Source organism: Acinonyx jubatus, chromosome D1 (assembly GCF_027475565.1).
Source record: "Acinonyx jubatus isolate Ajub_Pintada_27869175 chromosome D1, VMU_Ajub_asm_v1.0, whole genome shotgun sequence".
NCBI classification, from domain to species: Eukaryota; Metazoa; Chordata; class Mammalia; order Carnivora; family Felidae; genus Acinonyx; species Acinonyx jubatus.
The window spans coordinates 28,353,823-28,372,794 of NC_069390.1; the positions used below are offsets into that span (position 1 = coordinate 28,353,823).

An 18,972-nucleotide genomic window follows, 5' to 3' on the forward strand; every position below is an offset into this window, starting at 1 on the left:
TGGCACTCCCCTGTCCGACCCCTTCCCTGACCCCAGCGCTTACCCGGCTGCCTCCCCAAGGACTGTGTGGATAGCGGAAGCAGCGGCTAAGGGAGAGGAGGCCCGGGAGAGGGAGAGGGAGTATGTGCCGGCATAGGCCCCCGACAGCCTCCTGAACCAGGAGCCGGACTGGTTCTCGAGAGCCCGGGGGTCATCTGGAGCCCCTTGCAACCCGGGAGATTCCGGGACTTAGAGTCTCTGTGGGAGTGGGAAGGGGGAATGGGTGTGGTGTCTGGCGCTGTCTCAGGAAGGTGTTTTGTGATTCAAGGCACCACCAAACTGTTAGGAGGCACTGGACCTTTTTAGCTTTTAAATCGAGGGACCAGCACCGGGTGTGCAGCCGGTGTTCCCACCCTGAGCCAAAATGTCAGGAGCCGCTCCAGCCCCTAATACGGCGATGGCACACATTAGACGTGTGATAAGTATCACGGAGCAAAGAACGAGGCAAGGAACCCGCTAGCATGAAACAGTGGCTTTCCTGGAACCGTGTCCCTATGGTAGTATAAGAAGCGGATGTCTCCTGGCGTCCAGCTCAGGCGGCGTCCATGAGGGCTCCAGGGCTGGAAGAGAACTCTGTTTATCCTATTCCAAGCTGTATGGGACCGGGTCCTCCCTACCGTAGGGCCCAAGCACAGGCCCTCCTTTCAGCGCGCCTTGCCTCCTTCTTGTCGTTAAACTCGGGGCTCAGATGAGGAAAGATTTTTGCAAAGCATGGGAGTTAGAACAGGAACAATTTACTTGCCCACTTCAGTCGGTGTACACATAGGGACACAGCCAATAGTTTTCTCATCCCTCTCTGGTGACCGCACACCTACTCCCCTAAGGAACTAGCTGGAACAAATCGTGCAGAGCCCCTGTAGTTTGTTTTACAAATTTATCCTAATTGGACTTCTGTGCTGTGTGAGAAACTATATCAATTTGAGTTGATTCACTATTTTAGGAAACGCCTTGCAAATTCAATGGCGGAGGGTTTTGCTGGAACAAAATTTCCCGCTAGCTTAGGGACTGGGATGCTTCTGGAATGCGTGGGATGGGAGAAGTAGAGCGTGGACAGTTTGCAAGAGGTGCCAGGGCTTCCAAGGCACTGAAGGGCTCTATGCTTCCCGAAGATTCCTGCAACTTCTAAAGGAGTATCTTCAGGCGGTTCCTACCTTAACCCAGCCTGGAGCACCTGGCTCGCCAGAAGCCCTGGTGAAATCGAAACCGTCTTCCCCTCTTCGTTCAGGGAATCTGGGATCTGTGTTTTGAGGAGCAACCGCAGGCAGGCTCACGGGGGGCCCCTCCACTCAAGGTCTTTCTAAGTGAAGTTCTTGATTTGCCCCAAGGGATGTTGGAACAAGTCGGTGTCGATTCAGAGGCTTGTGTTCTCTGATCGTGTCACCTCTAATTAGCAGGTTGTTACAGTTTGCAAATCTCCAGGTCTCAGTTTCCCCATCTGTAAGAGGAAAGCTGAAATGGGCAACTTGGGGGCTGGGCCTCACCTGAAGTTCTGTGCCACTGGAGCAGAAATCCAACTTTCCTCTGACTTGGGGTTCTAAATTCAGAAGGCAGGAGACCACCTAAAATTGACTGGACCAGAAACCCACAAGACTGGCAGGCAGGGGTGTGATGTGAGTCTGTGTGTGGATGTGTGCTCTTTGCAGAGTCTGAGAAGCCATTTGGTCTATTTCTGGGGCTCAAAATACTACCATGCTGTTATCATTTATTTGAGTTCATCTAGATTCTGTGATGACTTTTGGAACCAGGGCTCTCTCACTTTGTTTGGACCCCTTCTATAGGCAGGTCTGGTGCCTGGGATCCCATCAGGTTAGCATAGGGTTGGGGGGCGGTGAGACTGTGGGCTTCTTAGCCAGCAGGCACTACATTTAAGGGAAACGTCTGAATTCCCGTCTAGTAGGTAGGCCCAGCCGCTGAAGAGATAAAAGTCTTGGGAGTTGGGACCAGGATTGGCAGGTGGAGTTCTCTTCTCGACTCTGGGAAAACCCAGTGGAGAGCCAGCCCCAGACATGTACCACAACCTGTAAGGAGGTTCCTGTCTGTGAATTTAGGTTTTTCTTGCATTGAAAATGTAAAACGGGTCATGCTTGCCTGGCTGTTGGGACTTACTGGGCAGCTGGGAGGTGGGGTGGGAATGTCAGAAGCTGCTCAGCCCTGGCCTCGGGAACCCTGAGATTCTAGATTTATCCTCTTGATTTCTAGTGTTCCTGTGGCTCCCCCCAGGAATGCAGGGCCTAGCGGTGTGTGTGTGTGTGTTGGGAGAATCAGGGGCATCAGCTCCTTCCCTAAAGTATGGGAATGGCCATCAGCAGACCCAGGCCAAACTCCAGCAGAGAGGAGTCAAGACTCTGAATCCCCATTCCTAGGCAAGGCAGCCTTGCCGTGGCCCACACGAGAGGACAATTGGCACCCTCTCCCGCCCCCCCTCCAAAGGATCATACCATCACCTCCCCATTTTTTTTTATAATTTCTTAAATAGTATAGGTGGTTTCCTAATATCATAAACATTAACTCGGCAAACATTTGTTGAGCCTCTACTCTGTGCAAGGCACTGGGAAGTATTAAGACAGAGTGCATCTTTTAAATATCTCACAGCCTGACGGAGAAGTTGCTTATTTCTGGATGACAAAATCTAGGCTCTAAGAGATTATGTGTGCAAGAGGTCCCTCTGTGGCAGAGCTGGGACTCGAACCCAGACCATATTAGGTTACTTCTACCTCCTTTTCCAGGGATCTTGGCCCCTCCGTTGAGATGCATTTCCTTTGCTCCGTTGGATGGGCACTGAACTAATTAATAGTGGTCTGGGCGTGAGGGCTCATGGTTTGTAAGGGCAGTCAGTAGTGGAGTGAGGACTGGGGTAGTCTCAGACTTAATGCGCAGGGGGCAATCACCAAGCCACCCTAGGGTCAGTGCAGAGACCAGCTCTAGAGAAGGGCCAAGGGCACTTCTCTTTGAGTCACTTGAGTATTTCGTTGGGGGACAGATTTTCCCCTATTCTGCCACAGCTGTGGAGTCATCATTTCCAGCCTTCTGACCCCCTTCCTAACTGAGCCTCCATTCTACTACCCCTCAGCTCTCAGGAGGCCCGGCGGCCAGGCGGTTCCTGGGTTCCTCCAATGCCTCGAGCGGGGAAAAGACGCGCAGAGCGTGTCTCGCCTCTCCTTGCGGTCAAGGTTGCACTCCATTCCCTAGCACGGACTAACCATGGGAAAAGCGCTACCTTGGCCGATTAGAGCCTCTCCCTCTCGGGCATGTACAAGGAGCCTTTGAATACGCTGCTCTTTTCGCCAACAACTGTCCCTCCCTAGGTCCCCGCCCCCATGCTCTCAACGCCTAGACCAGCACGAGGCCCCAGGACAGCGCGATCTAATCAGTCCCGCGTCGGATAAGCTTCTAATTAAAAGAGCCCTCCCTCCCCTCCGCTGACGCTTTCGCCTCGGCCCCTCCGGGGGGGGGTCTTGAGGGAGGGGGTTGGAGGCTGGCCTTTGTCCCCGGGTCTTCGTGTCCTGTAAGGTGGGGGGCCTTGGGAACCTCGCTGGACGCGGAGCCGACGCGGCGGGTGCGGGAACTGCAGCCTGCAATCCCACAGTTGGCGGAGCCCGCCTTCAAGAACAGCACCGTGCCCTGGGCCACAGCTTCTACTCATCAGTTCAGAAATGGAGAAGGGTTTGTCTAGGGACAATTTCTTTGCGGCTTCTGTTTCTCCTGGTTAAAAAGATTTCTTTCAAAATTCGGCCTTTTTTCTGCAAAATGTGGCACTGAGAGCCATATTTCGTTCGTAAGCTGACAGGCCTCAATCACGGCTGTGCCTTTGCTCCCAAAAGGAGGCCCAAGGTTCTCACCCAGCCCTGACAGCTAATGGGGTGGGGGGTTATCTTCGCCTACTTAGCAGGCGATAGATTGAGGACTCTGGGGTCATGCAAATTATAAAAGCTTCTTAAGTTGTCAACTTGTGGCACCAAGCAGTGTGCGAGACTTGGCCTGCCTAGTACAATCCGGTAATTGGGACCTGTACCCACCCTCTTCCCCACTCCACTCCAACACATAACACTGCCCGGTGTGGGTAGGAGAGGCTGGGTTTTTGTTTTTCTTTGGGGGGTTATGTTTCAAAGATTGGGGTAATGGTCTCCTTCCTCTTTCCATTCTAAGTCTTCACAGACACTTGTCACAGAGCCTCTGTCACGCCTGGGGCAAGAGTAGGGGGTGAGGGGCCTTTTCACCCACCCACTCCCCCGAAATTGAATGGAGTTTGGAGATCCAGTGCAGGGACTGGGTGGGGGTGGGCTGGCACTGTGGCTCTGCATGAAGGCTGTGTGAGCGTCAGGGCAGATCTCATTCACCTCCTGTCCTGGACCCTCAGTCCTGAGACTCTTGGGGACTGCGTGTATAGAAGGAGGGAATCCCACTAGTCAGTCTGTTCAGGGTTCCAGGACTGATCTTTATCTTAGCTGGAGGGATGCTTTTTCCCCAGAGATGGCAACAGTTTCCCAAAAGCTGGTGAGGAATAGATTTAAAGCAATTTAATAACAATTACAGAAAGAGATTACATTTTTCAATCAAGACACTAATCAAGACTTTTTTTTTTTTTTTTTTTTTAAACCCAGCCTTCGGGGAGTTGGGGAAGAACACAGTTGCCCTTAGTTTTTCCGCAGGGAAACTGTAGCAGGGGGCCCGGGCACTGCCATGAAGGGAAACGGAGGTACAGTCCGGCACACTCTAAAACAAGCGCCCTTCCCCGCCTGGAGCGCAAGGAACGTGGCCCCCACAGTGGTAGAGTTAGGGACGCACTGGGTGCGAGTTGGGTCCGAGGGGGTAAGGAGGAGGGCATAGGACAGAGGCCGGCGGGGCCATCTGGAAGGGCCTCACCAGCTTTCCTGAGGGCCGTGGGTGTCGTGGTGTAGGGTCGCGCAGCTTCAGATAACATTACTCGGTAATTACTCTTCCCATTTAAAGCCCATGCCGTTTAACTGGCTCCGAGTAATTAATGAAAGTTGGTGCGCGGTCCCCTGATTTACGGCTCCGAGTCAGCTCGGGGTCAGCCGAACAGATTCATTTCGCTCGCCCGCGCTGCCCCGGAGCAAGAGCCGCGGTGTTTGTTTTTGAAGAAGAACTTTCTCTAGCGAGCGGTTGGCGGTTTTCATACTTCACTTGCCCGAGGTTCGGCTCAGAAGCAGAAGGCAAGGTGGAAGAAGACAAGGGCGTAAATGAATTGGAAAAGGCGGGGAGGTCAGAGTTTTTCTTGAGAAAAGGCGGGGAGCCGCTCCGAGGTCACACATTTGGGCTTGGACCAGGCTCCCCGCCGAAAGTTCTGGAGACCGGTGGGGTGGCATCACCCTATGCTGGGGTTTCGAGTACGGGAGCCAGGCGCTTCTCTACCCTGGTTCTGCTTCAGAATCACCGACCCAGTCTCACCCCTGACGCTGTGCTTCTCTCCGCCGCGCTCGCAGGATACAGCACAGTCACCTTCGACGGGACGCCCAGCTACGGTCACACGCCCTCGCACCACGCGGCGCAGTTCCCTAACCACTCTTTCAAGCACGAGGACCCCATGGGCCAGCAGGGCTCTCTGGGTAAGCAGGCGGGAATGAGGTGGGGTCCTTCTCTCTTTCTTCCATGCCACTCCCGTCCCCATAATTTCCAAACCACAGCAAATCGGGAAAGGGAGAAGAGGACATCTAAAGGGATTTTTAGAAATAATCAGCCCAATCTCACTCAATTTAAAAGAAAAGATTGAGTTTTGTCCCGCCCCCTCCCCCCCAAGTATGTTAGGGACAGCTCCACTCAAACAAGCCTACGAATATGTCTACGTGTTCTACGAAGTGGCTAATAAAGTACTGTGCGGTGAGAAGCTGATTAGCTCCTTACGATCTGCACGCCCTCTCTCGGCACGCGCTGGCATCCAGACCCCTTGCCCCAGTTTAGCCGAGGAGACTAGCTGGGGATGCTCTCTGTCCCAGCCCCTGCCCTCGGCCTCGCCCCGCGCGTCCCCACTCCCACCCCGAGCCCTTGGGGCGCGCTCACCCCGCTCTCCTCGGCTCTCCGCAGGCGAGCAGCAGTACTCTGTGCCGCCCCCCGTCTATGGCTGCCACACCCCCACCGACAGCTGCACTGGCAGCCAGGCCCTTCTGCTGAGGACGCCCTACAGCAGGTAGGAAGGCGCTCGCCACGGTGTCTGGGGCGCGCGAGCCGGCGGGAGCGGGAACGTCTGACGCGGGCAGCCCCGACCGCGGGCAAGCAGGGTCCTGGAGGCAAAGGACACCTTTAGCTACTTAAAGCAAATTAAAGCAGATCTCCAGGCTCTGATTTGAAAGAAGTAGGTTTCCTCGTCTCCTGGTGTTCTTGGTTTTTTGTTTTGTTTTTTTTTTTTAAATATAAATGAGGGCGATTACTGTTTGAGCTGAAGAAGAGTGCGGCTTCAAGAAGTTATTTTTTAAAGGGCTCCTTATTTTTTAAAGTCCTTTTTAAAGGACTTGAACTCGCTCGCGACCAAAGATTAAACATGGACTCGACTCGCACTCCGGTCTTCTCCCGTCTCAGCCCCCTCCTCGCCCACTAGCCACACGGGCCGGCCTTCTCTGGGGGTAATTCGAGGGCGCGTACACTCTGACCGCAGCCTTCTCCCTACCCCTGTGCCCCAGAGTGTCCCGCTGCGGCGGCGCTCGGTGGGCGTGGTTCCCAGCTCCAGGCTCCGGGCAGGGACCGGACCCGGACTGTGTGCCGGGCTGCGGTCGGGTCGCAGCAGCGTCCTCCGGGGACACGGCTCCAGCCCGCGCCCGCCCTCCTTCCTGTTCCTGGGAGGCAGAAGACCAGCTTTTTTTCCTTCCAAGCTTTTTTCCCGTCCCTTGTGCGTTCTCCCGGCTCTCCCTCCACCCTCCACCTTCTCTCCCCCAAATTTATTCTTCAACTTTGGGTGAACTTGGCCGGCATCCCGCTTCTCCGATAGCGTTGCCTAGTAACTGGTGCACACACCGGCGCGCGCGGGGCTGGAAGGTGGAGCGGGGGGAGGGAAGTGGCCGCTCTCGGCCTTCGAGGCGGGGGATTGGGCGAGCATTACCTCATATTCCGCCCCTCCCCCTCCCCCCCCCCACCCCGGTGCTACGGGGATCCTGATACCGACTGCCCCCAAATGCATCTCCATCCTCCCCCCTCTGCTCGAGGACCCGGGGCTGACGTCAAGGGAAGGAGGTAGTGAGGTAATGAAGGAAGGAAAAGCGCCTGCCCTGGGAGATTGGGTGGGGGGAATGGCCGCGCCTGGGGGACTTCTTAGTCCCACAGGTGGAGGAGGGGAAGGAATCTTCGCTCCCGAGCGGGCGGCGCATCCCAAAGGCCGGGTGTGCTTATGAACTTGAGCCTGGAACTGGTCTGATTCCCCTATCCGGTGGAAGTACAGGGTCGAGCCCCTTCTATTATGTATGCTTGAGACCCACGGACTTCGGAAACCTTTCCGTTTGATGGGAAAATCCGGCATACCTAATCGGATCTTGGATTCGAGATCACTCTTTTTTCCTTTCCTTTCCTTTCCTTTCCTTTCCTTTCCTTTCCTTTCCTTTCCTTTCCTTTCCTTTCCTTTCCTTTCCTTTCCTTTCCTTTCCTCTTCCCCTCCCCCTCCCCCTCCCCCCTCCCCTCCCCTCCCCTCCCCTTCTTTCGTCTTTCTTTCTTTTTTGAGTGAGAGGGAGCAAAGAAATGCACAAAGGTTGTACAGAGAGAAGTAGAATGACCACACCTTGTCGTCTTCCTTTTCATTCTCACTAGCTAGAATCTAGTTCTATTCTTTGGCATGGTGGGCCCAGTGTTCAGCCCCAAGCTCTCCGTTTCTGTGCTTCCCCTTGGTGGGTTAGTCACTGGAATGGGTGTAGAATTCACAACCATTCTCTGTTGTGGACACCCCTACTCCCACCCCAGCAAAATTGTGGTGGCAGGGTCATCGTCATCTTTGAGGAGCTGCTCCTGCCGGTTGCCAGGGTGGCATTGCTGTTATTCTGGTAGCCATTGGGGGCGCAGTTGGAATGGTTCCCCATGGAATGACTTTAGCCCACTCCTCCCTCCGTGGTTCCTGGTTGGTGTCTTATCCCAGGCAGAGAGAAAGACCTTGATGCTGCTGGAGTGAGTGTCACTTAGATGCACTGGGATACCTCCATGGGGCTTGGGGACTGGGAGATGTTGGAAGGGGACCATCAGAGGGGCTGAGCAACCTAGAAAGTGAAGAAGGTGGGGATGAAGTGATCACAACCACTGGTTTCATAATTCTCTGCCCCTGTGGTGGATTCTGACTTAGTGCTGAAATTGTGGTTGTCTTGGATGTAGGAAAAGTCACTTGGGTTGCATTTTATAGGTGAAACTCTCACATTTTCTAATCCAGCTTTTGATTGGCCACTGTATAAAGCAATTTTGTTAGGTTCATCTTTTGGAAATCTTTGCTTATCCCTTTCTTCTTTTACGTAATTGGATCTTTTTTCTTTTCTTTTCTTTTCTTTTTTTTTTTTGCCATTTATCCATTTTTGAGAGACAGAGCACAAGCAGGGTAGGGGCAGAGAGAGAGGGAGACCAGACTGTCATCACAGAGCCCGATGCGGGGCTTGAACTCATGAACCATGACATCATGACCTGAGCCCAAGTCTGACACTCAACAGACTGAGCCACCCAGGCGCCTTGGATCCTTTTTTTGGTTTTCATTTTTATATTTATGTCACAAATATACCATTTTCTTCTGTTAGAGAAAATTTCTTTTTCTTTTAATGTTTACTTATTTTTGAGAGAGAGAGCGAGAGAGAGAGAGAGAGAGCAGGGGAGGGATGGAAAGAGAGGGAGACAAAATCCGAAGCAGGCTTCAGGCTCTGAGCTGTCAGCACAGAGCCCGACATGGGGCTCAAATTCATGAACCGTGAGATCATAACCTGAGCCCAAGCCGGAGGCTTTACCGACTGAGCCACCCAGGTGCCCCATGTTAGAGAAGATTTCTAAGCAATAAATCTCCTAAAAAAGGATTTGTGAACCCTGTAGGAAAAAAGTCTGCTCCCTTGAATTTTGTACTGTCTTTGAAATTCCATTCACCCTACATTCATAACATTTTCAATCACTTTTCAAAGATCAGATACAGTAATAATGATAGAACAGACAGGTATAGGATATTTTAAAACTGGTCATATGCAATTACTGCAGTTACGTCATTTCCTTTTTTCTTATTCCTAAAAAAAGGTTTGAGAGGGTACCTAAATGCTTTTGTGAATGCAGTGTTTGAAAAAGCATAGGAAACAAGACTAAATTTTAATCACTTAGTGGCTTAACTTTTGGGTTTTAAGATATTTAGTGGTGCCTCTACTGGCCCCTGGCTCCATTCCCTTCCATCTAAAATTGGGATCTCCTGGGAAAGGCTTGCTTGTATTTTGTTAGCCTCCTTGCACTTGACCCCCTGGGGCCGCCTGCCCAGCCTCTTCCCCACTGCTTTCCAAAGCTTCTGTCTCTCCAGTCTTTAATGTAGTCTCCCTTCCCAGAATAAAATCAAGGTAATGGTACATACACTAATATTAAATAAGCAGTGCACAATATGTATTTGCTTTGAGGAAATTCTCAAAATTCTCTCCTTGTTATACAGGTCTTTTTCCTCTCTCAGGGAACAGATCTGGGGAGTTATGTGTGAACATTTGTGTGTAGATGTGAACAGTAGTGAATAGAAAATGCTCACAGTTAACTTACGGGAGGTGATAGGAGATGGTTTTTCCCATCCTCTCTGCCCCCATATGAAGGTGGGTAGAGTTCTGTCCAAAGGTTACAGATTTTGGCTTCTCCGTAGGGGCCGTGATCACAGCTGGGTGAACCATGCATGAGTCCTTTTAACATAATGACGAGGATTTATTGCATGCTGACTGTGTGTTGCTGGGCACTGTGCTAAGTGCGTCACTCAGTTTACTCATTTAACTTCTTCTGATGACTTTGTGAGGTAGGTACTCTAATCTTTATCCTACTGAAGAGGAAATAGATTCAGAGATGCAAAGTAACTTGCTTTGCACACAGCGAGTCAGAATCAAGACCAGGACTTGATCCTGAGTCTCTCTGACTTCAAAACCCATCTGTGCTCTGAATCACTGAGGGATTCCAGACCACCAGCATCCTCCACCTGGAATACTCTTCTTATACAATCTGTGCCAACACTGTTGCTGATAAGTGTGAAGAGCAAATGCTTCTATAGACTTACTTCATCCAGACACCATTCTAAACACTGTATCAGGATTGACTTCTTTAATCCAGATGATGACTTTTTGAGCCAGGTAATAGGTTATCGTCCCCATTTTATAGAGGAGGTCCTGGGAGGTGAATTTGCCTGGTATGACACAGTAAAGTCCCTGATTTCAGGTAGTGAGGTTTCAGAATCCATCTTCTTACCCAGTGTACCCTGCTATCTCTCTTGATGAATAAGTGCCATTTTCTTTCCAAAGGTGGCATCTGTCCGGGGCCTCAGTAGAGAAAGGTCTTTATTTCCCAGTAATGAAAGAAATCCCATTATCCATTAGTTCTACCCATAACTTTCAATAGAAAGCCCTTAATGGATTCGGGGCAGTTTTCTCCCTGGTGAGTGTCATCAGAAACAGACTTTCTCCTGAAGCCCTCATTCAACAAAGTCTGTCTTTCATACTTCAGACACCTCTAGCTTAGCCTTTACTGCTGGGGTGAACTGCTGGGGGTGAAGTTCAGTCAAGGCACCTAAAGACCTTTCTCCCCATCCCTCCAGACCTAGGAGGAATGAGCGCTTATAGGGCCACTGTGATTGTGCTTGCTCGCAGGCAATGTTCCAGGAGTGGTTGGACCCCATGCTCTCCTGAGTGGAGACAGTAGTAAAATTCACACTCACTAAGCACAAAAACTTTCCCTGATTTCTGCCTAAAACAGGAAGCTAGCTGGGCCTTCTCTGCTCACGTCCTTTGAATCTTCTTCCATAAGGCCTTCTGCCTCTTCTGCTGGCTGACCTCAGTTGAGCCCCCGATCTCTGACTATACCCAGTTCATGGGTTGATTTTCACAGCTACTTGTGAAAAGGAGTTCTGTGCCCTGTGTTTGAAAAATCCTCCTCTCCACACTATTTTTTAAAAGATATTCTAGTCCTTTCCCTTTCTTCTTGCTCTTTTATTAGGTTTGCATATCCTTATTTTTTTTTCCTGGAAGTTTATTTATTTATTTTGACAGAGAGAGAATGAGTGGGGGAGAGACAGCGAGAGAGAGGGACAGAAGATCCAAAGCGAGTTCTTTGCTGACAGCAGAGAGCCCCATGAGGGGCTTGAACACTGGAACTGCAAGATCATGACCTGAGCCGAAGTCCAAGTGGGAAGCTCAACTGACTGAGCCACCCAGGCGCTCCTGCATAGCCTTCTGTAGCAAATCTGCTACCAATTTAAATGAGGATATTTCCTTTTGCCCCTTACTAGGTAAAACTGCTCCCAATTTGGAAAGCAATAATTACTGATTCAGATATTTTTAATTGAATGTTGACAATTCAGGGGCGCCTGGGTGGCTCAGTCAGGTAAAGTGTCTGACTCCGGCTGGGGTCATGACCTCACAGTTCGTTGGGTTCGAGCCCCACATGGGGCTCTGTGCTGACACCTGAGAGCCTGGAACCTGCTCTGGATTCTCCCTCTCTCTCTCTCTCTCTCTCTCTCTCTCTCTCTCTCTCTCTGCCCCTCCCCCGCTCACACTCTCTCTGTCTTTCAAAACTGATAAACAAAATTTTTAAAAAGTAAAAAAAAATTTAAATGCTTGAATGTTGATTCATGAGCGACGAAGTTGACAGTGGAGGCTTTTACCAGCAGATTGTTTTTCATGTGAGAGAGACTTCCATAGCAGGCATAGAGTTTCTGGGGAAGCCAGGTCTTTGGGAAGTGCACTATATACTAGTTAGGTGGGCTTTCAACATAGACATGTGCCAGAGGGCAGCTCATGCCCAAGGAAATAATATTATATTCAATAATACTTCTTTGGTGTACAAGTTTCACTTAAGACACTTAAGACACTTAAGACAATACTGATATTTGTTTCCCACATAGGTAGTCATGAAGACAGAAAGGTGAAATGGTTTCCAGGGGTGGGCAGTATCAAAACCAAAGACTTGAAATGGACTTGTCTCCAGGGAGGGGGAAAAATCTAGTTTCAAATATTCCTGCAACTCTTGTGCTGACCAAGTGTTTATTAATAGAAATTGAATCCCCAGTGGGTTTTTCTTTGGTGAACTGGTGAGCTGGAGAGAAATAACAATACCAAGAGATTGACTGTAAAATAATTATTCACCAGGGCCTGCTGGGCAGAAATTTCTCAACAGGCAGCCTCTATGGCGCCTTGGGGGGAAGAACGCAGGAAAAGGGCAGTGTGGAAGTCTGGCTGCAGCCTCTTTTCCTGAGCCGTGGTTATCAGGTAGAGAGGTGAACCCACAGGGGCCTCTCTGTTGGTGCGGGACAGGGCTATTGCAGCAAAAGCTGGACATCATGAATTCTGATCACAGATGGCAGTTATATCTGCATTTTTCTTGGTTGGTGTTTTCTTTTCTCATCCGTCCATCCATTCATTCATTTTTTCCGTCAGTCTTCTGGGGGAAACTCTTTACTTCCACCAAGGTGCTACTTTGCCAGCTGGCAACCATCTGGCAGAGGAAACGCTGGTCTTAAGCAGGTTCGTCAGCTCCATTCTACTGGTGACATGAATTTTTCTACCTTGTTCTGCTGAATATATAGTAAACACTCTTAAAGATGAAAATGTACTTGAATTACACACACATTTGAAGAGCGGAGGAGTCCCAGCCCAGATACTAGCTGAGGGCTTTCTTTCCTCCTTTCTTTTTGTGTGGAGGTCGAGAACTCAGTAATACTGGAGTCCAGGCCAAAACAAACTCTATATGATCTACTACCGATTTCCTTTTAAGTTCCTCTTTTTGCTAGGACTGACTTCCTTTTATTTTACTCCAACTTGCATTAATCCCAGTTACAGAAGGTTTTTTCCTCTCTCCCTTGCTTCCAACTTCAAACATTTCTTACATAGGAAACAAGGGGCTTTAAAAAAGAGTCTACTTAAAAAAATATAAAGGATACCATGACTTTTGGAATATATTTTGGCAGCCTGCAGTTGCAGAGTTCACTTCCGAACAGGGTTAGATGGCGAGCTGAAATGCCTACGTGACCACTGTGGTTGCTTTGAGCCAAACCACCTGCTTATCTGATCTCCTCTGGGAATGAGGTGGTCAACACCTACAGTGGTTATTTAATAATTAGATGCTTTATTTGTCAGAGGCCATATATTCCTTGACCAGCGCTGCCTCTTTCTGTGGGTTTTCACGATGAAAGCTGGGTGTTGACCGATTGCCCAAAGAGATCAGAGCTGGAGCATGCTTGGGTCCAGTATTTTTAGCTCGGGTTCACATTCTGTCTCCTCCCCAGCAGAGGAGTTATTGTCATTGCTGTCATTGACTTCCAGTAAAAAGGTGGTGCCAGCCAAAGCTGACGGACGGAACCACTGAGGAACTTCAGCCAGCAGAAGGCAGGATGTGGTTAAAATTGTGCTCTGATCCTATCACTGGACTCAGGAAACCTATTAGTAGGTTGGGGGGTTTCTAAAAGTCCTTCTCCCCTACTGGCCCATCCCATCTTCTCTCCCTTCAAGAGGATTTGCAAGCTGAGCTATCAGGACCACCAAAACTAGAAGTGGGGCTCCTCCTGCAATCTTGGCATAGGATTCTTAGCTGAAAAGGACATGTTGGGCATCTTGCATGTTTTAACTTTTCTGGAGACAGAGAAAGTCACAATGCTTCCTGGAACATGTTCTCTTTCACGTCCAGACTTGTCTGTATTATTATTGTATAATGATTACTATTATTTAAATGGTAGACGATGAGCTTAGAGGCCAAATAATGCCAGGATGCCTTCAAAGGGATGCGGCAGGTGAGGGGGGAGCGTCAGGCAGGCCAGCATCAGGCATGTCTCTGAGCCTCACTCTTTCTCTGATACATGGGGATCATCACTGTACCTGCCTCACAAAGTTGTGGGGCATAGTGGGGAATGTGTGAAAAGTACTGTGAAAAATTTGATAGATTAGGAAAAATTAAAATTTATGACCTGTATAGTCTTCAAAGAGCCATTTTTAGGGCTTTACAACATCCCTGTAAAGTTAGAATGATTGAGATTAATATTTCCATTTGGCAGATGCGGAAACTGAGGTGCAGTGAGCTGAACTGATTGGCTCAAGGTCTTAAAACTTACAGAGCAGCACTGTCCAATAAAACCAATGCAAACCATGTTTATAATTTGGAATTTTTTAGTAGCTGCATTAAAAAAATAAAACAGTGAAATTAATTTTTAATACATTGTATTTAATTCAAAATAGTCAAAATCTTATTTCAATGTGTAGCACTAGCCACATTTCAAGTGCTCAATATAGCCTTGTCTGACTAGTAACTATCTTATTAGGGCAGTATGGAATATTTATTAAGCACACACTAGGACAATACATACATGGAAGACATAGACCGAATATTTGAGAAAATTTGCTTTCTGGGGGCTGAGAAAATGGCCTTAAAAATATTTTCTCTTTGGGGTACTTCCTGATAGAGACCCTTAGGAATCTACTGGACTACTCTTTAAGTCTGTGAGAAAATTCCTAAATCATAAAGTTAGATATTTGGGACTCATTAACCCGTGTGCATAAACTTCTGTCCCTTGTCTTGCTTCCCAGCTCTCTTGAAAATTATGGTCTTAGTCTTATGCAAGGATGAAATAATTTCAGAAAGACCCCACATCCCAATAGGGCCTAGGAAAATTGTCAACCGGAGCTGAGTGATTTTAGTTGGTGAACAATTTTTTAAAAATCAGTGACAAAAATACAGAGCTGCCTGGGGAATACAATGCCTGTTGGCTGAGATTAATGGCGAGATTAATAAATGGATTGCTTGATGAAAAGGCGCAAGAGAACAAAAACCAGTAGAGATTGTGGAGGAGGCTGCTTATTAATGAGCTGTCAGCCCAAAGAAAGTTCACGAAACTCTTCTGTGTTAAATGCAGCAGGGCTGGCACTTCTAATAAAAATTGGGGTTCTTCAGGAATTAATTACACCAGCCTTACAGCAAGAATTTGTGGAATTGCGAAACGGTAGTGGCACAGACCAGCACGGGCCGCTACTGCAAATGGAGAAGCTGCAGGAGAAACTAATCATGTTTTTTCATTGATATGTAGGATATTGTAGTAGCATAATAGCCAGTCAGACACGAGGATGAATGATGGGGTCCAGATAGACACTGACTAATGAAAGGACACATAGTTCGAGTTTGAAGTCACTTCACGTTTCATATGTAAAATTCCCTCCTGGAATCTGATTTTCCCCTTATCCTGTGTGCCCGCCACGAAGGAGTTCCAAATCATTTTCAGAGTGATTATGTGAACGGCAGAGGGACTGGGCCATGATTTATCAAGCTATGCCTAGAGGGAGCACGGTGTCCATTTATTCCAAGTTGCTGCAATCTCCCTTACCCCCTCCACAAGTTCCCAGTTTGGCTAGCCTGACAATACCTTCTCTTAATTAAAATTTGGTGTTGCCCCTGCCCAATGAAGCAACCCAAAGGCATGCCATGACAAGACAGAGATTGTCTAGGTTTGGGGTCTGATACCGCAGAGTAGATATTGAAAGCTTCTCTCTCTTTGCCGTGAAGGTAGAATGAAGGTATTCCTCTGTAATGTGTTTAGACCAAGGGTTCGCAGACAACCCACTCATCTCTAGGTCTCAAATTTCGTAATTGACCATGTCGGTTCAGGACTAAATGTATTCCTATCACAGCTTGGTAATTAAGGAGATTTCTGCTCATTGATTTATGTGCCGGTTTTCTAGGAGTGAGATAACTATAAGAGGAGAGGAGAGAACAATTTTTGGTTGGTTTACATGAGAGTGTACTTTCTCCTGTGGAGTCTTAATGTAAACGATCAGAGATTGTTTTCCTTCTTAGAACTTTCTAGAACAAGGGCTGGGGCCTTTTTTTTTTTTTTTTTTTTAACTCCATTCAACTTGTACTAGGGTGATAAAATTTCTAGAGAGTGATTCCTTCAGTTGTGCATAGACTATCATCCTCTTCCTTTTGCTTGTCACATCCTTGAGTATTAGACCATCCACCACACATCACTCTTTGACTTTTTAGACCCTCATAATCCACATGATACTTATCCTTTTGATTAAAACAACTTAATGGCCTTTTCACGAATAATTAATCTGCCATCTTTTTACTTTCAGCTCCAGGCTTTTAACTTTAATGTTGAGTTATCCAGCCTGTGTTGCCTTTCAAGAGTTCTACTCCCTTTAGCCTCTTCCCCTGAAAGGTTTAATACCTCTTTAGAAACTTGTGTTTGCTGTACTCAGGTTTTTAAAAGGCTTCCAGATTACTCTCACATCCTTTCTGCTGTGTGTGAAGTAACTGTGCAGGAATCAGTGGGGTGAGGTGAAAATCGTTTCAGACTCCCATATTCTGTCATTTTGGAAAACATGAAGGCTTTCGTTGCAAAATAAAGGTAAACCTCCATTGATTTTTGAAGAAATAGCTGTATATCTTTTTGTAATTATGTGTTTTTAACTCTGGATGTTTTTCTAACAGTGACAATTTATACCAAATGACCTCCCAGCTTGAATGCATGACCTGGAATCAGATGAACTTAGGAGCCACCTTAAAGGGGTAAGGTTTTCTCTGTTCCATGGCCCTTAAAAAGTACACCTGCTTGAACCGTTTTAAAGGCACTTATAACTCATGAAGAAAGTGCAGCTTTAGAATAGTCATGGCTCTCTGTAGAATTAAAATACTTTCCTCCCTCCCCCGGTTGGTGGCTTGTGGACAGTATTAAATTTTCAGGAACATAAAGAGGGGATTTTTGTATGTGTCTGGAACAAGGGATTGAGAATATTGAGAAAAACGCAATGTGGCCTTTACTTATTGAATGTTTTAGAATTCTTCACAATTGTGTCAATTCAACATCATTTAATGTTTGTTTTGTTAATGATATCACAGATGTTAACTATTACGTTATCTTATTGAGACATCCTTTCAGTTTATAATGCCCAGGATCCAAATTCGTATTTGAGCGATGAAGATTTGGACACTATAGAGTAAGATGTGCTCACACCTGGCTGTACCAAAAGGGTTTCTTCCTGTTTGATACACAGTCACAATAGGGAGAACACAGCATAGGCATGGGAAATGCTTTGCACCTGAATATTTAAAAAGGCAAACAGGTGGGACTTGCTTCCAACAGCACAAGGATTCACTTTTCATTTTCTAACAAGTCTAAGTTGACGGCATTAGGATAGGACTCTAGTGAAGATATGATATGACATTAGGATATGACACTAGTGACTCTAGTGACATCCCTGTGATGCAGTAGGTGCTCTTCTAGGTCACCTCACTTAATCTTCCTGACAATATTGTAGGGCTTAGGTATTGTCGCCCTGTTTTCCAAATAAGTGAATCAAGCTCAGAGATGTACATCATTTCCCATGTTCACATCATGTTAAGTGGTACAGCTGGGATTCCAAGTCTGGATCTAATTCCAAAGCAGAGGCTCTTTCCAGCCTCAATGTGCTGCCTTCCACCCCACCAGCAACCCAAGTGGCACTGGGGATTAAGCTCAACACTCTGGACTAGACAACTAGTTTCACATCTCTGTGTATTAGTGACTTTTCATTGGATTCTGGGATCTGGGGGGGCTTGCTAGAGCCACGCATGCTCCATTCCCCATTCCCCACCTCTTCTTCTCTTCTAGAGTTGCTGCTGGGAGCTCCAGCTCAGTGAAATGGACAGAAGGGCAGAGCAAGTGAGTGGATGATGCGATGATGGCAAAGCCAATGATGTAGGCCTTGTTGACTGGCGCCTGGGGTGATGCAGGAGTTAGGATTGACAGTGGGTAATCAGGGTAGCGTTGGTGTAATGGGATGGGAAGAATCTCTCTCCCTCTCTCTCTCTTTCCCTCCCTCCCTCTCTTCCTCCCTTTCTCCCTCTTATTTATCATTGACATATTGAGGGCAAAAATGGAGGTGGTGACAATTCTCATCAACATACTCCTAGAAAGCAATTTTTACAATGATGCAGCAGGAACCCTGTTCATTTCCTCTGGAATGTTTTACTAAATACTAAATTTGGGGTATTATACATATTCCTGTTAGATCAGTCAGATCTTTCAGGCATACATAACTTTCTTTTTCTTTATTTGCTTTTAAATCTCTCAGGGAGAACTTAATTTTTACCCCAAGTCTGCCAGAATTCTTGCAAAAACTTTTTTTCATTCTCAACATCTGTGACTTCCCAGCGCTATAACCTGCACCCTGGGACATTCCCATAGCTCTTTCTTTTGATTTTATTTTCTGGAACCCTGGCACCAGTTTCCCTCTTCTTATCCTTCTTTCTTTTGTTTACTCAGTCCTGGCTTTTGAGTCACCCTTCAATGGTCAGCAGAGTTGTTTTTGAGTCTTCCAGGAGTTACTGTTAGATCTTTCTCCCCACGTCCTCCCCCAATTTTTCTATTTTATCCAAATCTCACCTTTCTCTGTCTAGACCCAAAAGTAAAAAAGCCCATTGACTTGAAACTTTCATCTCCACACTTCCATCCAAGGGGCTGCTGACAATTTCAGCATTTTGTCCTTTAGCTTGTCTGATGTCCCTTGGCTTCTTGCTCTCACCCTTTCTTTCTGGACCCTTTCCTTTTTTTCTCTCTCCCATTCTCAGAATTCAGAAACTGTCCTCAAATTAAATGCCAAGAATAGTCAGAACATGATTGTGAAGTGAGCAGTATGTTTCAGTTTTTAAAATTCTTTGTGCTGGAGTACAGGGTTTGTTTGTTTGCTTGATTACAAAAATGACAGATAAGGACTCTTGGCATGTGTTTAACTCTGGGTCTTTCCATAGTAGAGATAATTTTGATACCTTTTAAGGTCTTTAAAC

General features: G+C 47.5%; 1 protein-coding gene across 6 annotated transcripts in view; it reads left to right on the plus strand.

Annotated features, from left to right (window-relative positions):
- The first annotated feature begins 536 nt into the window (after window positions 1–536).
- WT1 (WT1 transcription factor) overlaps window positions 537–18,972 on the plus strand; it is a 48,845-nt gene continuing 30,409 nt past the window's right edge. For 2 of the 6 annotated variants that reach the window (XM_027072940.2, XM_027072941.2), the window contains exons 1-5: window positions 537–3,702; window positions 5,484–5,606; window positions 6,082–6,184; window positions 16,639–16,716; window positions 17,798–17,848. In XM_027072940.2, the coding sequence (XP_026928741.1) occupies window positions 3,693–3,702; window positions 5,484–5,606; window positions 6,082–6,184; window positions 16,639–16,716; window positions 17,798–17,848 (365 nt within the window). In that variant the 5' untranslated portion in view covers window positions 537–3,692. Of the gene's footprint in view, window positions 3,703–5,483; window positions 5,607–6,081; window positions 6,185–7,047; window positions 7,230–12,099; window positions 16,556–16,638; window positions 16,717–17,797; window positions 17,849–18,972 lie in introns of those variants that run through there. The other 4 variants (XM_027072942.2, XM_053203328.1, XM_053203329.1 and 1 more) reach the window with 4 other exon arrangements.